The sequence below is a fragment of the Trichoplusia ni genome, chromosome 5 (genome assembly GCF_003590095.1).
Source record: "Trichoplusia ni isolate ovarian cell line Hi5 chromosome 5, tn1, whole genome shotgun sequence".
Lineage (NCBI taxonomy): Eukaryota > Metazoa > Arthropoda > Insecta > Lepidoptera > Noctuidae > Trichoplusia > Trichoplusia ni.
In genome coordinates, this window is record NC_039482.1 from 14,699,161 (window position 1) to 14,717,482 (window position 18,322).

Below are 18,322 nucleotides of genomic sequence, written 5' to 3' on the forward strand. Positions count from 1 at the left end.
AAGACGGCAATACCACCTACATAAAAAGACACAATTTATGTAATAAGTGGCATAAAACAATATGTCTTCTATCAGGACTCGCTGCCTAGCGGGCTTCTCCAAAGATATGCGATACAAAGTATTTAGCACGAAGTCGTTTCCTGGTCACGCCAAACGAATCCACTACGTTCATGGTGGTGATCTGATTCGTCATGATCTATCGTTCTCTTGCCATTATGTAAAACACCACGGTAGCTGTCGGTACTTTTACTTACAACTGAACATGTTTTTGTTGCTATACACGATGCGTATGCGCAGTTTTCGCTTGTGTCAATATCACTTGTCACTCTCTTCGGCTGGATGACTGTTTTTGAACATCGAATACTTTCGATAGCATGACATCGTCGAAAATATACACGTAGGCTTATTTGAGGTTTTTATGTCATGTGTAATACCTAATCTACAAAATGTATTAGATTTTCTGTATTTGTTACTTCATCTCTAAGTCTATTAAGGTGCAATCTTGAAAGACGCAGAATGTAGTTTCCTAGATTAGGACATCCGTAGCTTGATTGCTGCAACGAAATCGTTAATCATTTCTGACTCGGTACGAAGTATGTGTACAGTTGTGGGGAATGTTGGGATGCGTAGGGCATTGCTATCTCACGACCAGTAAGGACCTACTTACAACCATTTCAAGCCATGAGGAGACATCTTAGGAACTTGGGGAAATGATTTGTTAATAAAGTTTTCGTAATAAATTACATTTTTGAACATAGCACATGTAAGATTTAATCTAAGCCCGCCTTTCACTAGAGAAGATACAAATCTGATTTTATTACTAAGTTCTGATTACATAATATTCTCCGAACACACATTATTGCAAGCGTTTGGGTAATTCGAAGATTTACACTTTAGCACTCAACTCGACTGTCACACGGGTAGCCTCTTATTCTTATCAGCCAAACCAATATGGATTAAATTTAAGTTTTTTTTTTCAATATTAAATACGCCCTCAACCACGGTTCCATGTATGGATTTGTATGCTAGAGGTGCAGGATCGATCTCGACGTAGGCAAGCACAAATATGAGTATTAGGTAGTTATGCGTACTTTCTTTGCAACACCATTGCCAGGAAAACTGGCCTCTGATTATTTTATTCTGTAATCGTCAACCACTGTGAGCTAACATGGTGATTCATGCTCATACCTTTCTTGTGTGGAAAGAAATTTATTTCTAGATATTGGACGCATGGCGGTTATTTTCATTATGTCATAAAAACATGATCAGCGAAGCAAAGCACTGTGACATTTCGATTTCCTTTTTGACTATGCTTGCACTGTCGAAGGACCCTCTCTTATCTAGCTAAAACCATCGGAATAAAGCTCATTTCCGTATATTCGGCCAAACGGAAACGCTTTCGCAGTCTACCGCGAGAAGGTACCCCAGCACAGTGAATACCTGTGCTGTATCAGATTAAATGATTAAACACTGCTTTTAATGGCATTCGAGTATCACAGGTGCTGTAAATCGAATTAATTAAGGAAGACCTTGAGTATTGGAAAACTATTGATTAGATTATAAATTTCAATATCAGGAAGGTTTAGTAAACGGTTGGCAATTGACTAAATGCGGGCTACCATGACCTGACCCACTGGCCAACTCTGGCCCACATTCAGAAGTTCTTGGTACACATTACATGATGCCTTATCATAACACCTTTTACTTTTGGCTCTCATAATTCTAGATAGTTATGTTTTATTGATGAGAAACCCCTACTACTAGAAGATGTTGCCGCTTAAACTCTGGCACGAGTCTTATTGCGTGAAGTGGAAGAACCTCCATTAATAAAAGTTACTTTTGTGAATAAATAATGATTGATTAATTTTAGTCTTTCTTCCGTGGATATTTTGAGCAACACTTCCTTTTTAAATACTGGATGGTCAAAGTGATAAAACGAGCAGAGTTTAAAAAAAGCTGAGATTGCAATAAAGCATTGTTACACTTAATCCACCTAGGTATGTAAACAGGTAAACTGGTATCCGTGTTAAAGTTATCGATGTTAGAAAGTTGTCCAAACAATCGTGCTTATTATTCATAACGAGCATTTAGGAAAAGTTCAACAGTTCTCCGAAATACGTGACATTTAGATAATGTAGCCTTAATCTATTTACATAAACAGTGTAATTAGGTTTGCTTTCATTCCAAACTAACTGACGCTGCGATCGTCGTATGGCCTAACTTACAACGCCGTATTATAGCAATCGCATCTCTCCAAGATCGACATCCCAAAATCACCCTCGTGCACACTGCATCCATTGATCCTACATCCATCCTTCTGCATTTATCAACCTGCATCGATCATTTTGCATCATGAATTAATGTGCGATTGTGTGCATCATTGACATCGAAATACGAAATATATTTTTCACGTTTAATTGGGTTTGAAAATTGGTGTCCCTTTATTCTATACTTTAGAAAATTTTAACTTGATTTCAAACCTCTATTGACACCTAACAATCCTAACATGCCCTAGATAGAGTAAAATGTCTTTGCCCTAGATACGAACAAGATTTGAACCGATTAACGTAAACAATAATGCACATAAAATTGAACCAAATGAAAATTAGTGAACCAGTTATCTGTAATATTAAAAAAAATTGCAAATCATCCGATGTTCTCAGCTGCTATAACCTAAACGTTAGGAAAAACGAAACGCGTGTAAATGTCAAAATAAGAAAATTCGCGGGTGTTTTCTGTGATTCCCTCTCGTTTATCTTCATTTTGTTATTAAAAAATACATTTAAATATATGTAAACCAACTGCTTAATACTTAACTTAGTGAATATATCGCTGCGAATGTGTTAACAAGCGCGGGTGTTAGTAATTCTGCGCAGGTATTATTTATAACAGTATTGATTTTTACTGAGTAGTTGAGGTGTGTTTGTTTACCCTTTCGTAGTTCCATTGAGTTGAAAGCCTTTCGGAATGAGGTCGAGAGGTGTTGCAATATTGTGTGGATGCTTTCAGCGTGCTGGTCGGTGTAGATGGCTAGGCAGGTGGCAGACGTGCAGATACATGCCGCTGACGATGACTGGGAGGACGGCTTCGACATCAGTGTGGACCTTATTGACGATGGATTGTACTTAGGTCTGTAATGTAACTTATATTTTGATGCCATCAACTGACAACTACTATCAAAAACAGTCATGGCCTTCAGAAGTTCACAACAAACTCGATTAACAATTTTAATGCTTTAGAATAAAATATGGTACTTGAAATATCAAAGTTATAACTTATTTTTTTATTTCAGGCAATTTAGCTTGTGCTCGAGACTACAAGACTCTTGAGAGTTTAAAGATCACTCACATTCTGACAATAGACGTGGTGCCACTGCCACGGACTATACTAGAAAGGACCAACCTCACTTTTAAATATGTTAAACGTAAGTATGTTACCAGTACATAAATAGAAACACAGGCACAGAACTTATTAACAATTTACACTTTGTTAAGTATATTATAAGTGTTTAAATAGAAGCACATGCGGTATTAACAACTTACAGATCAGCGAGCTTGAATGGGTGGTTAAGTCTGAATGTTGAAGGATATTGAATAAAAATCTAATTTAATTCTAAAATTTATTCCTTCTGTAATTATTTCTGATAAATAAAACAATGATGTACTCATTTGCTCACAGTGGCAGATGTTCCTAAAGAGGACATGATCAGCCATCTTCCGGAGACCAATGAATTCATCAAACAAGCTGTTGCTGATGGTGGCATAGTTCTTGTGCATTGGTGAGTTGACTTCTGACTATCTATGGCAGCTGCGTTTTTTTATAAAACAAATAATACAGGCGATATACAGACACTAAGAAAGATTGGCTAAAAAACATTGAATGAAATACAATGTGTGTGCAAATGGTAAATCTTAAGCATAATAATGTTTAACTAGGCCTATCTCACAAGAAGAACACTTGGTGTCAGCTAGTTTTAAAGTATTTTTTATCCATTTCTAGTCATTTTGGAGTGTCCCGCTCAGCAGCAGTGGTGATCGGCTACATCATGGAAAAGTATGGTCTTTGTTATGAAGAGGCATTTACCCTAGTCAAGAGCAAACGGCGGTTTGTAGGCCCAAACATGGGCTTCATTGCCCAACTCAAGCTCTTTGGACACATGGGATACACACTGAATAAGGATGATCCACGGTTTAAACAGTTCCGGTTAAAACTGGCCGGGCAGAAACTAAAAGAAGGTGATTACTTATTTTACTCAAAAGACCAGCATAAGATCAAAATGAGATCTATAAGTAATAAAATGCATATCTTATCATAAAGAAGTTGATCGTATATTAAACAATGTGCTTACATTTTTCAGTGAAAATCCTTCCGCAATTGTTTGCGGACCTAGTTAAACCAGACCCAGGTCTTGTGCGGGAGCGACCCGACCCTATCGTGTATCGCTGCAAGAAGTGTCGCCGCATCGTGGCGAGCCAGAGCAACATCATACCACACATACCTAAAGATGTTAAGGTCGAGCTTGCAAAGAAAGGTATAGAGTTCAATATTTAATTGACGATTATTGTTTTATTTAGTTTAACAACTACAGAGATATTCAAAAAGTTTACTTAAAGTCCTTCTTTAAATCGCCTGATGAAAATGTAGTAGCAATCAGTCAATTCCACTTTTGCCATTGGTCTTACAAACCTTATCTGAAAAGCCGACAAAACCAACTTGGCATTTTGGTAGATTCTCCATTGGAAAATTTGCAAGTGATTCTTTATCTTGCATTTGAAATCGTTATCCAAATAATTAGACTTTATTTTAGACTGAGCTTTTAATGACATTAAATAATCGGAACTCATGCGCCTGTCCTCTATTGAGCTTTCCCAAGTTAACGAATATTGCCGATGGGAAATACAAAAGTAATGCTATACTTACTGGATAAAAACTTACACAGTTACTTATATCTCAGGTATCCGGCCTCCGCCCAGCAAATTAACAGGCCTGAACTGTGCGGAGAACGGTGAGATCCTGCTGGAGAAACTGAAGAGTCTCGCCTCACAGCTGATGGAGATGCGAAGCTGTGAGGACCAGTTCGAAGAGAGCAGTCCCGGCCACAGCCAGGACCACCACACTGACAGTGAAGAGGGACCTAGCCAAGTAATATTACGAATATAATTATACTTATGAAATTTTATATGGGAGTTCATCTCTTCCCATCTTGATCTCATAAGTCAGATGAAAGTCTACCAAATTTTATCGAAATGGGTCCAACTGTTTGGGCGTGAAGTGGTAATAAACATAAACACATATGTACAATAAACAAACTCATATATTTCTTACTATATTTGTGCATTATATTTGTTACTGTTAAGTTCTATTACTGTTAAATTAAAATTCTCTGTGTTAATACCCGTGTTCACTATTCACTTTCATGCAAATAGTCTAATCCTTGGCGTGCTTGGATAAGTAGCTTAGATAGGTAGGCAACCTGCGTGGGTTGACTACCTATTGACATTCGAGAGTATCTGTACAGACTGGTGTAAAATATTTGTTGTGGGCAGGTCCTGGACGGCTACAGCGAGACCAACATGGTGGACGCGAGTATCTGCGGGCGCGCGGACGGGCGCGACGCCTGCCGCCTCATGTGGTTCGTGGAGCCCATGCGCTGGATGAGGGACGTCAGCAGCCTCACCAGCGGGAAGCTCAACTGTCCCAAGTGCCTCAACAAGATCGGGTCCTTCAACTGGATCATGGGTCAGTACAGTCTGTACCGTATATCATTCCTTACACTACCAGCTATCAGAGCATAATGTACTGAAAGGTTGATACTTTAAGGATTCCGCACGAGATCGTTTGAGAGATCGAAACAACTCAGTTTTCATTTTTGATGAATTTTAGGCGTATGATTAAAATGTTTATGGAATGAATGTTGCACATAATCGTCGTTGCTTAAAAAAACCCTAGTAGGATTTAAAACGTAATTTAAATCACGTCAAATTTTTTACGTGGTATGAAATAAAACTGAAATAGTAGTTTCAATCAAATTTATCCTCAATAATGCAGGTTGTAAATGTCCGTGCGGGCAGAAGGTAGCGCCGGCGTTCTACCTCGTGCCCTCCAAGGTGGAGTGGTCCAATATCGTGCAGAACGTGCAGGTCACCGTGTGAAGCGGGACCCGACACGCTGCGGCTGCGGCCTAGCGAGGGGCGGTGGGCCACGCGGAGAGAAGGCTACACTTATAACGTTATAGAAGCCAGAGAACAAGGAATCATATTATGTATTTCTTAAATTATTTACAATAATTTCTTGAGTTTTCTCTTAGATATACATATTTATTTTTAATGGTTTATTATTTTTTATGAATAGCCTAAAATGTCGTATTGTTGAGCAGTCTTCCGTCTCTTCTTCCAATTCTCTTTCTCATGTGTCAAGTAAGATGAATGGTTTGCCAAGATAATAATATTCAGTCAATTTCATTCAGGATTTTCTGCTACTGTATGTAAATGTAAAATCTTAAGTTATAGGTTGGGCGTAAAGAGATCAAACCAACATTACATCACGCAGGGATGAAGAATGTTCAGGATTGCCAGGAAACAAATATTAATAATACCAACATAAGTTAGTGTGCTAGCATTCAGTTACAACCATACCATATTACTGTAATACTTATACCAAATACAAATATAATAAAGGGACTAATTATTATAAATCTTTTAATCATAGTAGATCGTTACATCTTTATACACTTCCATATATTAATGCTTAAGGGGTGAATTATAATACACTATTGGTGGCGTATATGTGACATACAATTTGTATGAAGCAGTTTATATTACAGGAGTGACGTCATCACTGCGTCATTTCTTTATAATAGAATCGTGCGGTATGGACGCTCACGTACAACCCTGAACACTTCTCGGTTTTGATATAATTCAACCCTAAGGTTTCAAATAGGACGCAGAACAGTCATACTTCTTTTATGGCCTTCTGTAGATAGTAACTGTAATGTATAATGAATGTATTTAGTAAAACCTTTTCGTGATGCTTTGGTTTAGAGAGAAAAGCTTAGCTTTCCGGACTTTTTAAGTTTTTTTTTAGGTTTATTTAAAGATTGTCGGATATTTGTGCGAAAAAAACACTGTACAGGGTTTATATAAAAAATTGAGAAATATTAATCTTGGTTGATTGTAATCAGATTTTATTTTTTCTGCTTTCTTGAGGAACAATTTATGCGCTGTTATTTTTTGGTATCCTTAGACAATAATAGAAAAATCGTATTAAATCCAGTATAGCTACTCAGATTTAGCGAATCTAATTTTCTTCAAAGCTGGTTTTTGTCGTAAATATTTCACTAATTGTACTTCCAGTAGAGACATGTATTCAATCGATGTACTCTAAGAACGTTGACTGTTGGCTTGAATAGATATTAATAAAAGTATGTTTCACTAAAGAGGTTTATTTATTTCATAAATGTAATTCCCTTCAACTACATTTGGTATGTATTTATAAACAATATTCTAAAAACTCTTTAAATTAAATAAATACAAAATTTGGGCTAATCTTTGCTTGGTTTCATAGTTTGTTTTATAAATAAATCATTTGAAACATATATAAAATAAATCTATACAAACTTAGTAAGTATTATACAATAAATATATAGTTATATATGAGGCCTAGATATAGTATTTTCTTATTCTAACATTATAAAGAATGAGTATTCTTAATACATATTATATGTAACGTCGTTGAGATCATTATTATTGTACTTAGATTTACAACTTACTAGTATAACTAAGGACTATCCACGTTACAGGCTGCAACAGGAGTTTGTTAACACAATTTGATTTACAAAGTGTCATTTTTTCATGATTTTGTATGTAAGATGTCAAGCACTTTTTTTATTTGAAGACAAAACAGAATAGAATCAGGTGGTGTATAATTGTTTTTGAAGTTTTGAAATTTGATTGTTTTAATTTTATTTTGGTTAATAGACTAAGGGCAAAGGAACAAGAAATCCGTCTCGTAGGTAAAATTCTTGTTTCAAACCTTAAGGTATAGTTCTTTATCGTTCAGCATGACGTGATAGCACATGGTCCAATCCTTCCATCCTCTGCTCTGATGTTGCCCCTACGCGCCTAGACTACGGTGGCCCCGTCCCTGCGCATGCGCGGGATGTCGCGCAGCTGCAGGCGGTGCGCGCGCATGAGATGCGTCTTGCGCTTCCAGCTGTCGGCGAAGCGCCGCGCGCAGCCCGGGCACGCGTACGGGAGCTCGCCCGTGTGCGTGCGCGCGTGGCGGGACTGCGGGACGGGCACGTAGGTACATTTATAATAGAACTGCATTGCGGCTCCATAATGTATTGCAAACTCAAGCGATATTTCTGGGATCATTCAAGAATGAGCTTTAAGTTGAAAAAAGGCATAGTAACTATACATAATTCAGGTCTTTTTTCAAGTGTGATCAAATCAATAAACAGTGAAGCTAGGTATACTTATCAGTGGATTATGAACTATACCAAGAAAAGGGAGCAACCGATGGAGTAAAAACTCATTTGAAAACTATGAGGACACGACTTAAGATTTAAAAAATAAGTTAAACTTTTTCTTAAATAAAAATAAATAAGTAGACCTTCCGTACTTTACAACACAGACTTAGTTGACTTAATAAGCTCACCAGACTGCTAGCATCGTAGAAGCCTTTGTTGCAGTGTTTGCAGACGTATGTCCTGGCGGCCTGGTGCTGGCGCTGGTGGCGCCGCAGGTTGGACGACACGGCGGCGCGGAACCCGCACTCCTTGCAGGAGAACGGCTTCTCACCCGTGTGGATCCTCATGTGGACTTCTAGGTTACCGGCTGAATGAACAGAGACATGCTACTAGATACTTATATCATCATCATCATCACCACATCATCATTTAATGTAAATCCGCGTTTGGACGATGCAAGAAATACTGTGGAGTTGTGAGTACATTGCAGGGTCGCGCAACTATGGTATTATAAGCGGTTGAGTATCATCGTCAATGTATAGCAAAATTAACAATTTATAAACCAAATAGTCCGGCTAGGCATTCAAAATCGGATTAGGTTAATTGCACAGATTAATTCCAAATAAACACCTAACCGGATCTTGGCTTGTGACGTCATCTTGTCATTTCACCTTCATTCATCAATTCAGCCGTAAACCAATGATAAGCTAGCTGATAAGACTTTTATTTTAAGAATTTGCTAATTATAAATGTTCCGATACACATATTCATCCTATCTTCTCCAAATGAAATTACAACAACATTGGAGATCTACAATTACCTAATTATTGTTCCAAAAGTTTGCCTCATAGTCATAAGTTGACTTGGCCTAAATATGCGCGTCATCATTTACATTAGTGAGGCAGTGTTGCAGACCTCGATGTGTGTTCATAGCTGTATCAGCCTTCAGCCATTCACTTCAGATTTTCAGTAAATTTTCAATGATATTCCAAACATTTTTTTTTCATATCATTTTAAGTTGTATAGTAGGTAACAACCTACTGAAAGCAATTATTAGATACAAGAGAATGTGTTATTGTAAAATATAAATTTAATTAAACGTTTGTAATAACAGAAAAAAATGGTATTTTACCTTGAGCAAAACTCCAGCCACAGAAGTAGCACAAATACTGCTTATCCCCTTCGTGTACTGTCATGTGCCTCTTCAATATACTTTTAATTTTAAACCTGTAAGCCATTTTTTTTGGTTAACATCAATTTATCCTAAAATATGAACAAGTCTATCTATACATAGCATTGACCTTGATTTTAGTGATATAACCTCGTTATATCATGTTGGTCAAGGTCATCTCGAATATAGGTAACTGGGTCAAGGTCACGAGTAGCAGGAATTTCGAGGCCAAGGTAACATTACACTGATGTATCAAGGTCGCTGTATTACAAATACAAAATTTTCGGAGCGTTTATCTAACAATTTGATTATGTTAATTAGTTCCTTATTATATAAAATGCAAAGATTAGATTTGTTGTCCATGGTCGCGTTACAGGTTTTACGTACCTTGAGTTCAAGGTCGCGTGACCTTTGAAATTAAGAGGCGCATTGAAGAGCAAAGTAAAGTTGACGCTGTCTTGTCTTGTGAATATTATTATGCAGATCAAGCTAAACATGAATAAATAAATTACACCTGACGGTAAATGATTTATATTTGAACAGTTACCTCATGTTACATTGATCGCAGGCGTATGGTCGGGCGTCGGCGTGCGCACGCGCATGGTACGCGAGCTGCTTGCGGCGCTTGTAGCGCTTGCCGCACACCGAGCAGCTGAACTTGCGCTCGTCGGAGTGAGTGGCCGCGTGGTCTGACAGCAGCGAGGCTTTGGTGAATGCTGGAAGGAAATAGTTAAAACAGTAAGGAACTTGGAATGCCATGAAAGTCATGGTAATTTGTTGGACAAACCCTGAATTGTCAAACGCCCTTGTTAAATAATCAGATTCAAAAATATCTACTCACTACATTGCACAACAGTTAAGCTGATATTGTGAAGAAAGTAAGAATGTAACTTGAGGTTAAAAAAATAATTAAATAAGCAATGCCTCCATATATACCTGTGCCCCCGCTCTAATTCTGTAACTGACACTCTAAAGCTGATAATAAAGTTTTAAATGCAGACTTGCTATAGAATAAGGGTGTCCTATACTGAAACTTACTCTTTGGACAATGCGGGCAAAGGAATTTATGTTCATGTTCCTTTTTCATATGCTTATTAAACCATGTCTTGGATGAGAAAGCTTTCTTGCACACTGGACACACATTCTTTTTAGTTTCTTCCACTTTTGCTGTCTCTTTCACACTCTGTGGAGCTGTATCTTCTATGCTCTTCTCTATATTATCTCCTTCTGATACGTTTGGTACTTGTTCTGTTTCCGTTTCTTCTATGTGGTATGATTCAGGTTCTTTGTGACTTTCAGTTGGAGCTACATCAGTGTTATCAAATATAATTTGTTCCTCATAATTGTGGACGCTTACACTGATCTTGTAGTCTGGTAGAGTGAGTTTGAGATTGTCTGTGGGTCTGGAGTGTGTGTCTGGCTTCACTATAATGCTTGTACTACTCCGAGAGATGATGTTCTTAAGGGTAGCATCAACTTTGTGAGCTTCAGTTATATATGTGAATGCAGACTCTATTTTAATAATACAATCATAACAAAATTGCTTTGGTAGTTTGTCATCTTCTGTGATCTAAAAGAAAAAGATTAATTAGGCAATATAAATAATTTAATACATTAATGAAAGATTTAGACTAAGGTTTGTACAATGACTGAACATGACATAGAGGATCTTATTGTTTTGAATATTATTAAAAAGATAATCCGTAACAGGGTCTTCTTTTGAAATTAAATTGCGGGTCTAGTTTAGGAGCTGTGTCGATATTGAATACTCTTTGTTTTTTAGTTATCTGAAGAACTATGAACCTTTTATTAATAAAAATTAATAAAATTTATAAGCAGATTATTATATAGATAAAAGGGAACTCACCGAAATATTTGTGCAAAAACAAAACATTTCCACTGCTCTAGGGTCGAAGTTCTCTCTCTCCCAAGACGCCACTTCTTTCATACAACTTCGACACAAATTCGTTGTATTCATTTTATGTATTAATATTTAAACTCTGTAATTATCAGTAAAATAAACATTTGCAGTTGCACGCACAGTGACGTCAAACGTAAATAAATAAACGTCAAATTTGCGTTCCGTTCGGGGTCCGAACTGTCACATTTGAAATTTGGAAAGATAGCTTATTCCATTGCGTGTAGAGGAACGATATACACTTTAATAAATCATTGATCCTGCAGTTTAATGCAGAAACCGTTTTTACTACAACTCCCTTCTCTAGTATTTGCTTTTTGTCGTGCTCCATAATAATCTAACTCTAAGTGCTATTATATTCAAATTATGTACACCTGTATACTTGAATACACCTTACCTATGAGGGCACATACTTCAATAATCGTTTAGACAGTATTTTTAACAGGTTTTATTCAAATAAATTTACATAAATCTGATCAATTCCCACAGGAAGAGTAGCGGCACGCAGCTCAACGGCTGTATGCGTCTACCTACATTAGATACAGTGACCGTACATGGCGCTGCAAGCAGCTAGAAGGCTTGTAAATTTTCACGGTGATGCATGGTACTTCGCTGCCCTTAAAATGAATGTGTAGTTTAGTTTTTATGATGACATTACATTTTTTTGTTATAAAAGGACGGTGTCAGCCGCAGGTCTCTCGGTGTGAATTGACCCTTCATTACGTACTAACAAGTTTTAATCTTATCTACACGTCTATACGACTTCAAGTTGGAATTAAAAAGTATTGACTATCTTGATATCGCAAATGGAGGCCTTCAACTGCTGGATGCCCTCGCCAGTGAGAGGTGAAGCTTCCAGGAGTGTTGGAGCGTTGGACAGCTCCACGCTTAGTCGTGCGTGCTGCAGCATCAGCAGAGCTTCGTTGCGCATCTGTCTGTAGGAAGCATCCATCTTGCTCAGGACCAAAATGAACTGCAAGTAAATGTCACTTTATTATAATGCCATGTTTTTATTTACGGAAGTAAAGTTCATTTATTTCGTCTCTCATTTCAAAATGACAGCGCTACTATTGGTGCAGTACCAAGGCCATTATTGTATCGCTGTAAATAATGTTTAAAACTTAATCAAAATACATAACTTAAAAGAGCTTGAGACCTTTTTCAGTTCGATCCACAATAATCTTGACCTTAAACAAATAAGACCGGTTTTTAGACCGCCTTGCAGACGGCTTGACAGTTTCATATTATAATTATGACCAATAAACATTCTCATTTTAAAGTGCTAACATTGAATAATTAACTGACCGGTAATGTTTTTACAATTAATCATTAACATTCGTAAAAAGGTTTTACACACACTTCCATAGTGATCCTGTTGTAAGACCTAGTTTGAGCATACCTTTGCGTTTTTCAGTTTTGGTTCAGCCAGTAAGGTGTAGAGCAGAACAGCTGCGGCCGATATCTGACATAAATTCGACGTGTCTATAACATAAATCACCTGAAATGTTAACTTTAAATATAATTATGTGTCGTTACTAAAATTACAGACGATTAAACCTGCACCATAAATAAAAGACAGCCCTATATTCTGGCTGTATAGTGCAATGTCAATGCGTCATCAAGCTGCGTGATATTTAAAACTCAACAGTGTAATAATAATTACGGTCATTAATAATTATGACTGCTGGCTGAAACTTTCTGTTAAGGTTGTAGTAGTTCTAGAATCATCGTGGCTTCTTGTGGCAATAAAACTGTCCATAGCACAATAAAAGAGACTCGAGTTAAAGCAATTTATCTTTATCCGTCTTACCTTTTCGACGCCATCCAAATAGTTATGCCACAGTGGCGCCATCTCACCACCAACTTCTCTAATTGAAAGCATTTGTTTTTTGCCGTTTTTGTTTGTATAATAAACATCATAAATATTCGTGCCTATTGTAGGCACTGGACTGTAAGTATTGTCAATACCTTCGGCCTTTTGCAACTTCTTCAACAATGTTGTTTTTCCTGAGCCTTTCGGTCCTAAACACAGCACAGGTATTTTTTTCTCCAGTTCATCCATTTCTAACCTTATATTAACTTAGTTATTGTTCTCTATACACTACTTTCGTTTTTACCAAGCAAAGGGTTGTTTTGTCAATAAAACCGTAGCTATGCCTCAAAGAGGCAAGATTATTTGTTCATCTACTCGCCGCTAGATGGCGCAAATATTTTGATTCACAACAGCTCCAAAAACGGTTTTCCTTTTAGTTATCTGTTTAAGAGTTATTGAATCGTACAATTATTAGTATATTTATTTATCTAATTACAAAAATTAACAAGAATTACCGAGCATACCTACAGTAAGTATCAGTAGGTTCTGATCGCATTCCAAATAGGAATATCGAATCCAGTGGCATAGCCGCAGGTGATGTGTTGTCATAACTAGTGATGTGGGTGACTGGCATTCAGATCACTTGACTGGTCCGCGCGGGCCACATCTAGGCGACCTTAAACTTGGTTCACGTAAGGAGACGCGGCCCGCACTGCAGCTAGTGTTGTGACCCACTCCGAAACACGCAAAATGTGTACTGTGTACTCTACGTATTTACATTCAAATTAAGTGAAGGTCGAAATGACCCACAGTGATGATGACAGTCATTAAGGTCTAGATAGCAGGTGGATTTGACTGTTTATAAAGATTGTGTTGTAACCAATTCTTTGATTTGTTGTAATGAGAAATTGGCGATTACAAAATAAGCTTTCTAATGAAATTTACACTTTAAACAACAGTACTTAAGTTATACTTATTATTAGATTTTTGATACCCGCTATAATATAGCTGCCATAAAAAATACTTTATTCTGGGGCAGATAAAGCTCAATATAGAATCAGTCGATTATTATGAAATAAAAAATAGCGAATAGTGCGAGCGTTAGGTATCTAGCCCCTCCCTAGCGAGTGAGGTTAGCAACTGGTAAGCCCGCGAATTTCGGCGCGCGGCACTGCGTAACTAGGCCAGCGCACCCTTGACCCACTGACTCACTGCCAGCAAGCGCCCGCCATTGTTTTTCAACAATCAATAAATAATACACCGAGCAAAACTCTTTACACTCGCACATTTGCGCAACAGTGCCTGCTCGGCTCATCGCGGCCATCTTCTGCATTAGTTTGCATTTTCGCGCGCTTTCAACTTTGACGTCTGCAACTTTTTTTAGGTCGCGAAAATCGCGCGCTAGGCTCGTTACGTGCGGCCCACGTACCTCGTTACCTAATGAATAAATATTGATGTGTGTCGACCTTCGTTTCTTAATACCGAATAAGTTTAAGTTTTCTTTTATCATTTGCAACTCTAATAACATACCTACATTGAGCGGCAAAATTGTTATTAAGTAATTATACTTTGAGTTTGTGCAATCGAGGGTAATGTGTACGTCGAGACGTGCTTATTATTATCTACCAAATAGTTTTATGTGCACTTTAAAGTATAATCGAATGTGGACGTAACCTTCAACTGTCAATTGTCTTAACCATGTTTGAGAAAAAAGTGCTTATATGTTGCTGGTACTCACATTAATTATTTAAATAAGAATACAAAAGGAATCAGGGGTCATCATCTACAGTGGTATCGCAGTGCATCCGACTGCGTGGCCTTGTAACCCGTGGAGGCTCTTTTTCACACAGAACAAACCAATGCTATCCGTTATCTATTTGTTATTTATCTATGTATAGGTTGTATAAAACAATGAAACAAATCGTGACCTTCTTATTGTAGGTACCTACCTCTGTAATTAGGTGGTTTAACGTTAACAATTACGACGAGGATCATGGTTACGTGCTATATTATATTACTTATTAATTAGTATTATATTTATCTGCAAACGACCTTAGCAAATTAGTCGTTCATTGAATAAACTTAATTGCTTAAAATAGTGAAGAACTATATTTATTAAAAACAGTCATACACTGGCGTACACATGTAGTACACACACACACACACACACACACGTTGGGGAATAAATTAAATAAATACATACATAAAGCATTACGCTGCGGCCGCCAAGTGAGGTCGACACGTAGTGCGCTGCCGAGCCGAGCCTTTAGTCGACGCTTTCTGATCATATTCTATTTCATAAATTCGGTTAATTTACACAACACAAGTCACTGAGACAATTAACTTTTAAGTAATAATAAATTGCGTCATTCCTTTAAATATACATTAAACAAAATCAAAACACGATAAAAAATCCAGATTATACTAATGAGTAAACAAAATATTAATGTCATTATTTGTCTCTAAACTTGGCGGTCTGATGGTCACACGCCGCGGTTGAATCACAAGCGAATATTATTAGCTGGTTTTTGGAACCACTCACGTATTGGTTAATTAAAATGCATATTCGATTTGAGATAATCTGCATATTGCACATAAATATTATGTGAAATCCATAAGGTTAATTTAATATAAGTAAGTAAAAGAAATTGATAAAGCCACTGGAGAAAGTGTTAATATATAACTTTTTTAATAAAGCACCTGCCGTGTCGTATACTCACTCGTATGTCAGTCGGGGCAACTCGCTGTGGTCACAACTCAGACCTCGACTGTTAGATAATAACAATTGTTTATGAGCCCAGAAGGTTATTTGAGGATAACTTATACTCATTTAAACGTGATTGTTCAACTAATACCTACCTGCAGTATAATTAACATAGACACAGCGCTGTTTCGCCATTGTCTAACATTTAGTAGCTATTCGGCATTGACAGAAACAAAAAGAATTAGGTTCGTTACAAGTGAAAATTTCACCTTGTTCACATCGCAAATCTGAAGCCTAAGCTGAGCTCTGCGACCTGAATCGTGTCGTGAAAAAAACTTAAATCTTTATTATGAGAACTTTTTCAAACTTACTTTTTTAATGTTCTTCAATGTTACAAAGAGTCTTTTGTTAGGTTTAAGAGGTTTCAAGGAAACAGTAGCGCCACAAAAAGTATTTGAATGGCATTACTTCTGCGCTGTTTCAGAAGAAATAGATAATAAGATGATTCTTGATCTGTATTCTAAGTTTCACAACTTTTACAAGGTATTTCCTATTTGTAAAATTCGAGAGTATTAAATATGGAATTCGTAAAACTCTATACTTCTGCCTGTATGGTATCTACACTGAAATGCAGAACTAGAAATATTAATTTATTTACTTAGGACAGTACTCTTCAGCCATCTAGTTTCATGAATTATTCGGAATATTGCGTTTTTTTCAACTAACTACCCACACTCCAGCAGTATAGCTTGTTAGCCGCTGTGGTCTTTAATTAAAGCAATTGATTGATATTCAGTATAGAGAGTACATTTACAGGTTGCGTGTTGGTCGGTGCGCACGCGCAGTCGTGTCGTCATCGTCACGTCACTGCTCACTGTCACTTTCTGCGATGGCCGCCGGTGAAAGGCAGCGAATACATTTTTACTTAGTTTGCGTGTTTATTAAATTGTAGTCGCGATATCTATATGTACGTGGTTATTTTTTGTATTTAATGTAGAGAAAACTTCAAAGAATAAAACAGTTTTTTATGTAAAGAAAACTCAAGAAAGATAGAAAGAAAAGGTCAAATAACTTGTTAAAGACGTCGCTGTCGGGTTTTCCTGCGGTTTTTCCCACTTTCCCTGACATTTCATTTATTTATGTCTTGCATTAGATGAGGTTAAAGGCGACTTTAAAACATAAGTTTAACAAAAACAAATCTTAGTCTTTAATTGTTCTTAAAGACTTTGATCGGGAACATTGTGGTTACGCAGACTGTCAATGAGGGAGCAATGAGAAGCGATACAACCAAAATGATTTCTAAATTAAAAATACGCCACTGGTGCAGTAACTAAGATTCTTATGAATAGTTAAAATGACTAATGCTTAACTTTCATAAATCTTAAAATTATATGCGATATACTTAGGTGAGAAAGAGATAGAATTATGCGTTATATAAAAGCATATAACACTTATATATCTTATATTTATGTATGTATAAGTAATATGTAAGTTTTTCATTTGCAGAATCATTTAATTGTCAAAATGTCAGTCGCAAGGTCCATTTGCAACGAATACTCAAACTTCACATAACTTTAAGAGGCTCTTAATGTTTATCGAACTCGACAGTCTATCTACAAGACCTAACGGCGTCTCAAAATATACGCTTTCGATTAAAATAATTTTAATTGGTTTGAGATCGACTCTTAGTTAATATTTGAAAATAATCTATTGAATGACAGCTAAGTGCGGGCTAGAATTGACCATTGACTGTTTAAAAGTAAGGCTTTATCTATCTGTCCGTCCGTAACCATTTTTTTTTGTTTAGGCAGGGGAATCCTCATGCACACTCACTCCCTCGTGGGAAGAAATGGGTAGTGTCAGACTCTTACTGACTAAACCTGAACCGCCGTGTTACGTCGCGTTTTTACGTCGGTGTATGGCAATGCGTTGCAATCCTTCATACAGTCCGTCTGTTACCATGCTGTATCTAATAAATGCGTGATATCTAAACAGTTCATATTTTCATAGATAAAGTGTTTCTGTTACCACTATAAATACAAATATCGAGTTTGTGCGTTAAACAAATTTATTTATATTTTTTGGCCTCAATGTCTCAACTACGACTCGCACTTGACCGGTTTTTTTGTAACCTTATTTATGGGTACCTAAGTACTTATGCAAGTTCCTTTCTCTGTTTATACTTTATGGATTAAAGAAAGGGGGCGGATATTGTTTTTTGTTCTAAACTCGCGGGAGCGTAAGGT

General features: G+C 37.0%; 3 protein-coding genes across 4 annotated transcripts; 1 reads left to right on the forward strand and 2 right to left on the reverse strand.

Moving 5' to 3' along the window:
• Positions 1-2,626: 2,626 nt before the first annotated feature.
• Positions 2,627-7,435, forward strand: LOC113493684 (dual specificity protein phosphatase MPK-4-like). Of its 2 annotated transcripts, none has more exons than XM_026871671.1 (9): positions 2,627-2,917; positions 3,010-3,129; positions 3,293-3,424; positions 3,679-3,778; positions 4,000-4,235; positions 4,358-4,531; positions 4,955-5,142; positions 5,547-5,739; positions 6,049-7,435. In XM_026871671.1, the coding sequence occupies exons 2-9, from the start codon at positions 3,027-3,029 to the stop codon at positions 6,150-6,152; spliced, it is 1,230 nt and encodes a 409-aa protein (XP_026727472.1). In that variant the 5' UTR covers positions 2,627-2,917; positions 3,010-3,026; the 3' UTR covers positions 6,153-7,435. The 2 variants fall into 2 exon arrangements, with proteins under 2 accessions (XP_026727472.1, XP_026727471.1); XM_026871670.1 differs by having other exon boundaries at positions 2,628-2,876.
• Positions 7,436-7,497: 62 nt separating this feature from the next.
• LOC113493683 (zinc finger protein 771-like) lies at positions 7,498-11,698 on the reverse strand. The gene is made up of 6 exons (XM_026871669.1): positions 11,509-11,698; positions 10,680-11,211; positions 10,189-10,357; positions 9,603-9,697; positions 8,659-8,837; positions 7,498-8,285 (listed from the first exon to the last, which is right to left on the reverse strand). Exons 1-6 carry the CDS (start codon positions 11,617-11,619, stop codon positions 8,121-8,123), a joined length of 1,251 nt encoding a protein of 416 aa, XP_026727470.1. The 5' UTR covers positions 11,620-11,698; the 3' UTR covers positions 7,498-8,120.
• A 130-nt stretch (positions 11,699-11,828) lies between these two features.
• On the reverse strand, positions 11,829-15,525 carry LOC113493690 (ADP-ribosylation factor-like protein 16). Its single transcript, XM_026871676.1, has 4 exons — positions 13,901-15,525; positions 13,370-13,813; positions 12,959-13,057; positions 11,829-12,532 (listed from the first exon to the last, which is right to left on the reverse strand). Exons 2-4 carry the CDS (start codon positions 13,619-13,621, stop codon positions 12,335-12,337), a joined length of 549 nt encoding a protein of 182 aa, XP_026727477.1. The 5' UTR covers positions 13,622-13,813; positions 13,901-15,525; the 3' UTR covers positions 11,829-12,334.
• Between the last annotated feature and the right edge of the window lie 2,797 nt (positions 15,526-18,322).

Coding starts and splice junctions, on each gene's coding strand:
- LOC113493683 (XM_026871669.1), bottom strand. CDS start 11,619: ATGAATACAACGAATTTGTGTCGAAGTTGTATGAAAGAAGTGGCGTCT. Junction 11,212..11,508: donor GTTTTTGCACAAATATTTCG/GTGAGTTCCCTT, acceptor TTTTTCTTTTAG/ATCACAGAAGATGACAAACT. Junction 9,698..10,188: donor TGCGATCAATGTAACATGAG/GTAACTGTTCAA, acceptor AATGGCTTACAG/GTTTAAAATTAAAAGTATAT.
- LOC113493690 (XM_026871676.1), bottom strand. CDS start 13,621: ATGGATGAACTGGAGAAAAAAATACCTGTGCTGTGTTTAGGACCGAAA. Junction 13,058..13,369: donor ATTTGGATGGCGTCGAAAAG/GTAAGACGGATA, acceptor TTAACATTTCAG/GTGATTTATGTTATAGACAC. Junction 12,533..12,958: donor CAAAACTGAAAAACGCAAAG/GTATGCTCAAAC, acceptor ATTTACTTGCAG/TTCATTTTGGTCCTGAGCAA.
- LOC113493684 (XM_026871671.1), top strand. CDS start 3,027: ATGGCTAGGCAGGTGGCAGACGTGCAGATACATGCCGCTGACGATGAC. Junction 5,143..5,546: donor GTGAAGAGGGACCTAGCCAA/GTAATATTACGA, acceptor TGTTGTGGGCAG/GTCCTGGACGGCTACAGCGA. Junction 5,740..6,048: donor GTCCTTCAACTGGATCATGG/GTCAGTACAGTC, acceptor TCAATAATGCAG/GTTGTAAATGTCCGTGCGGG.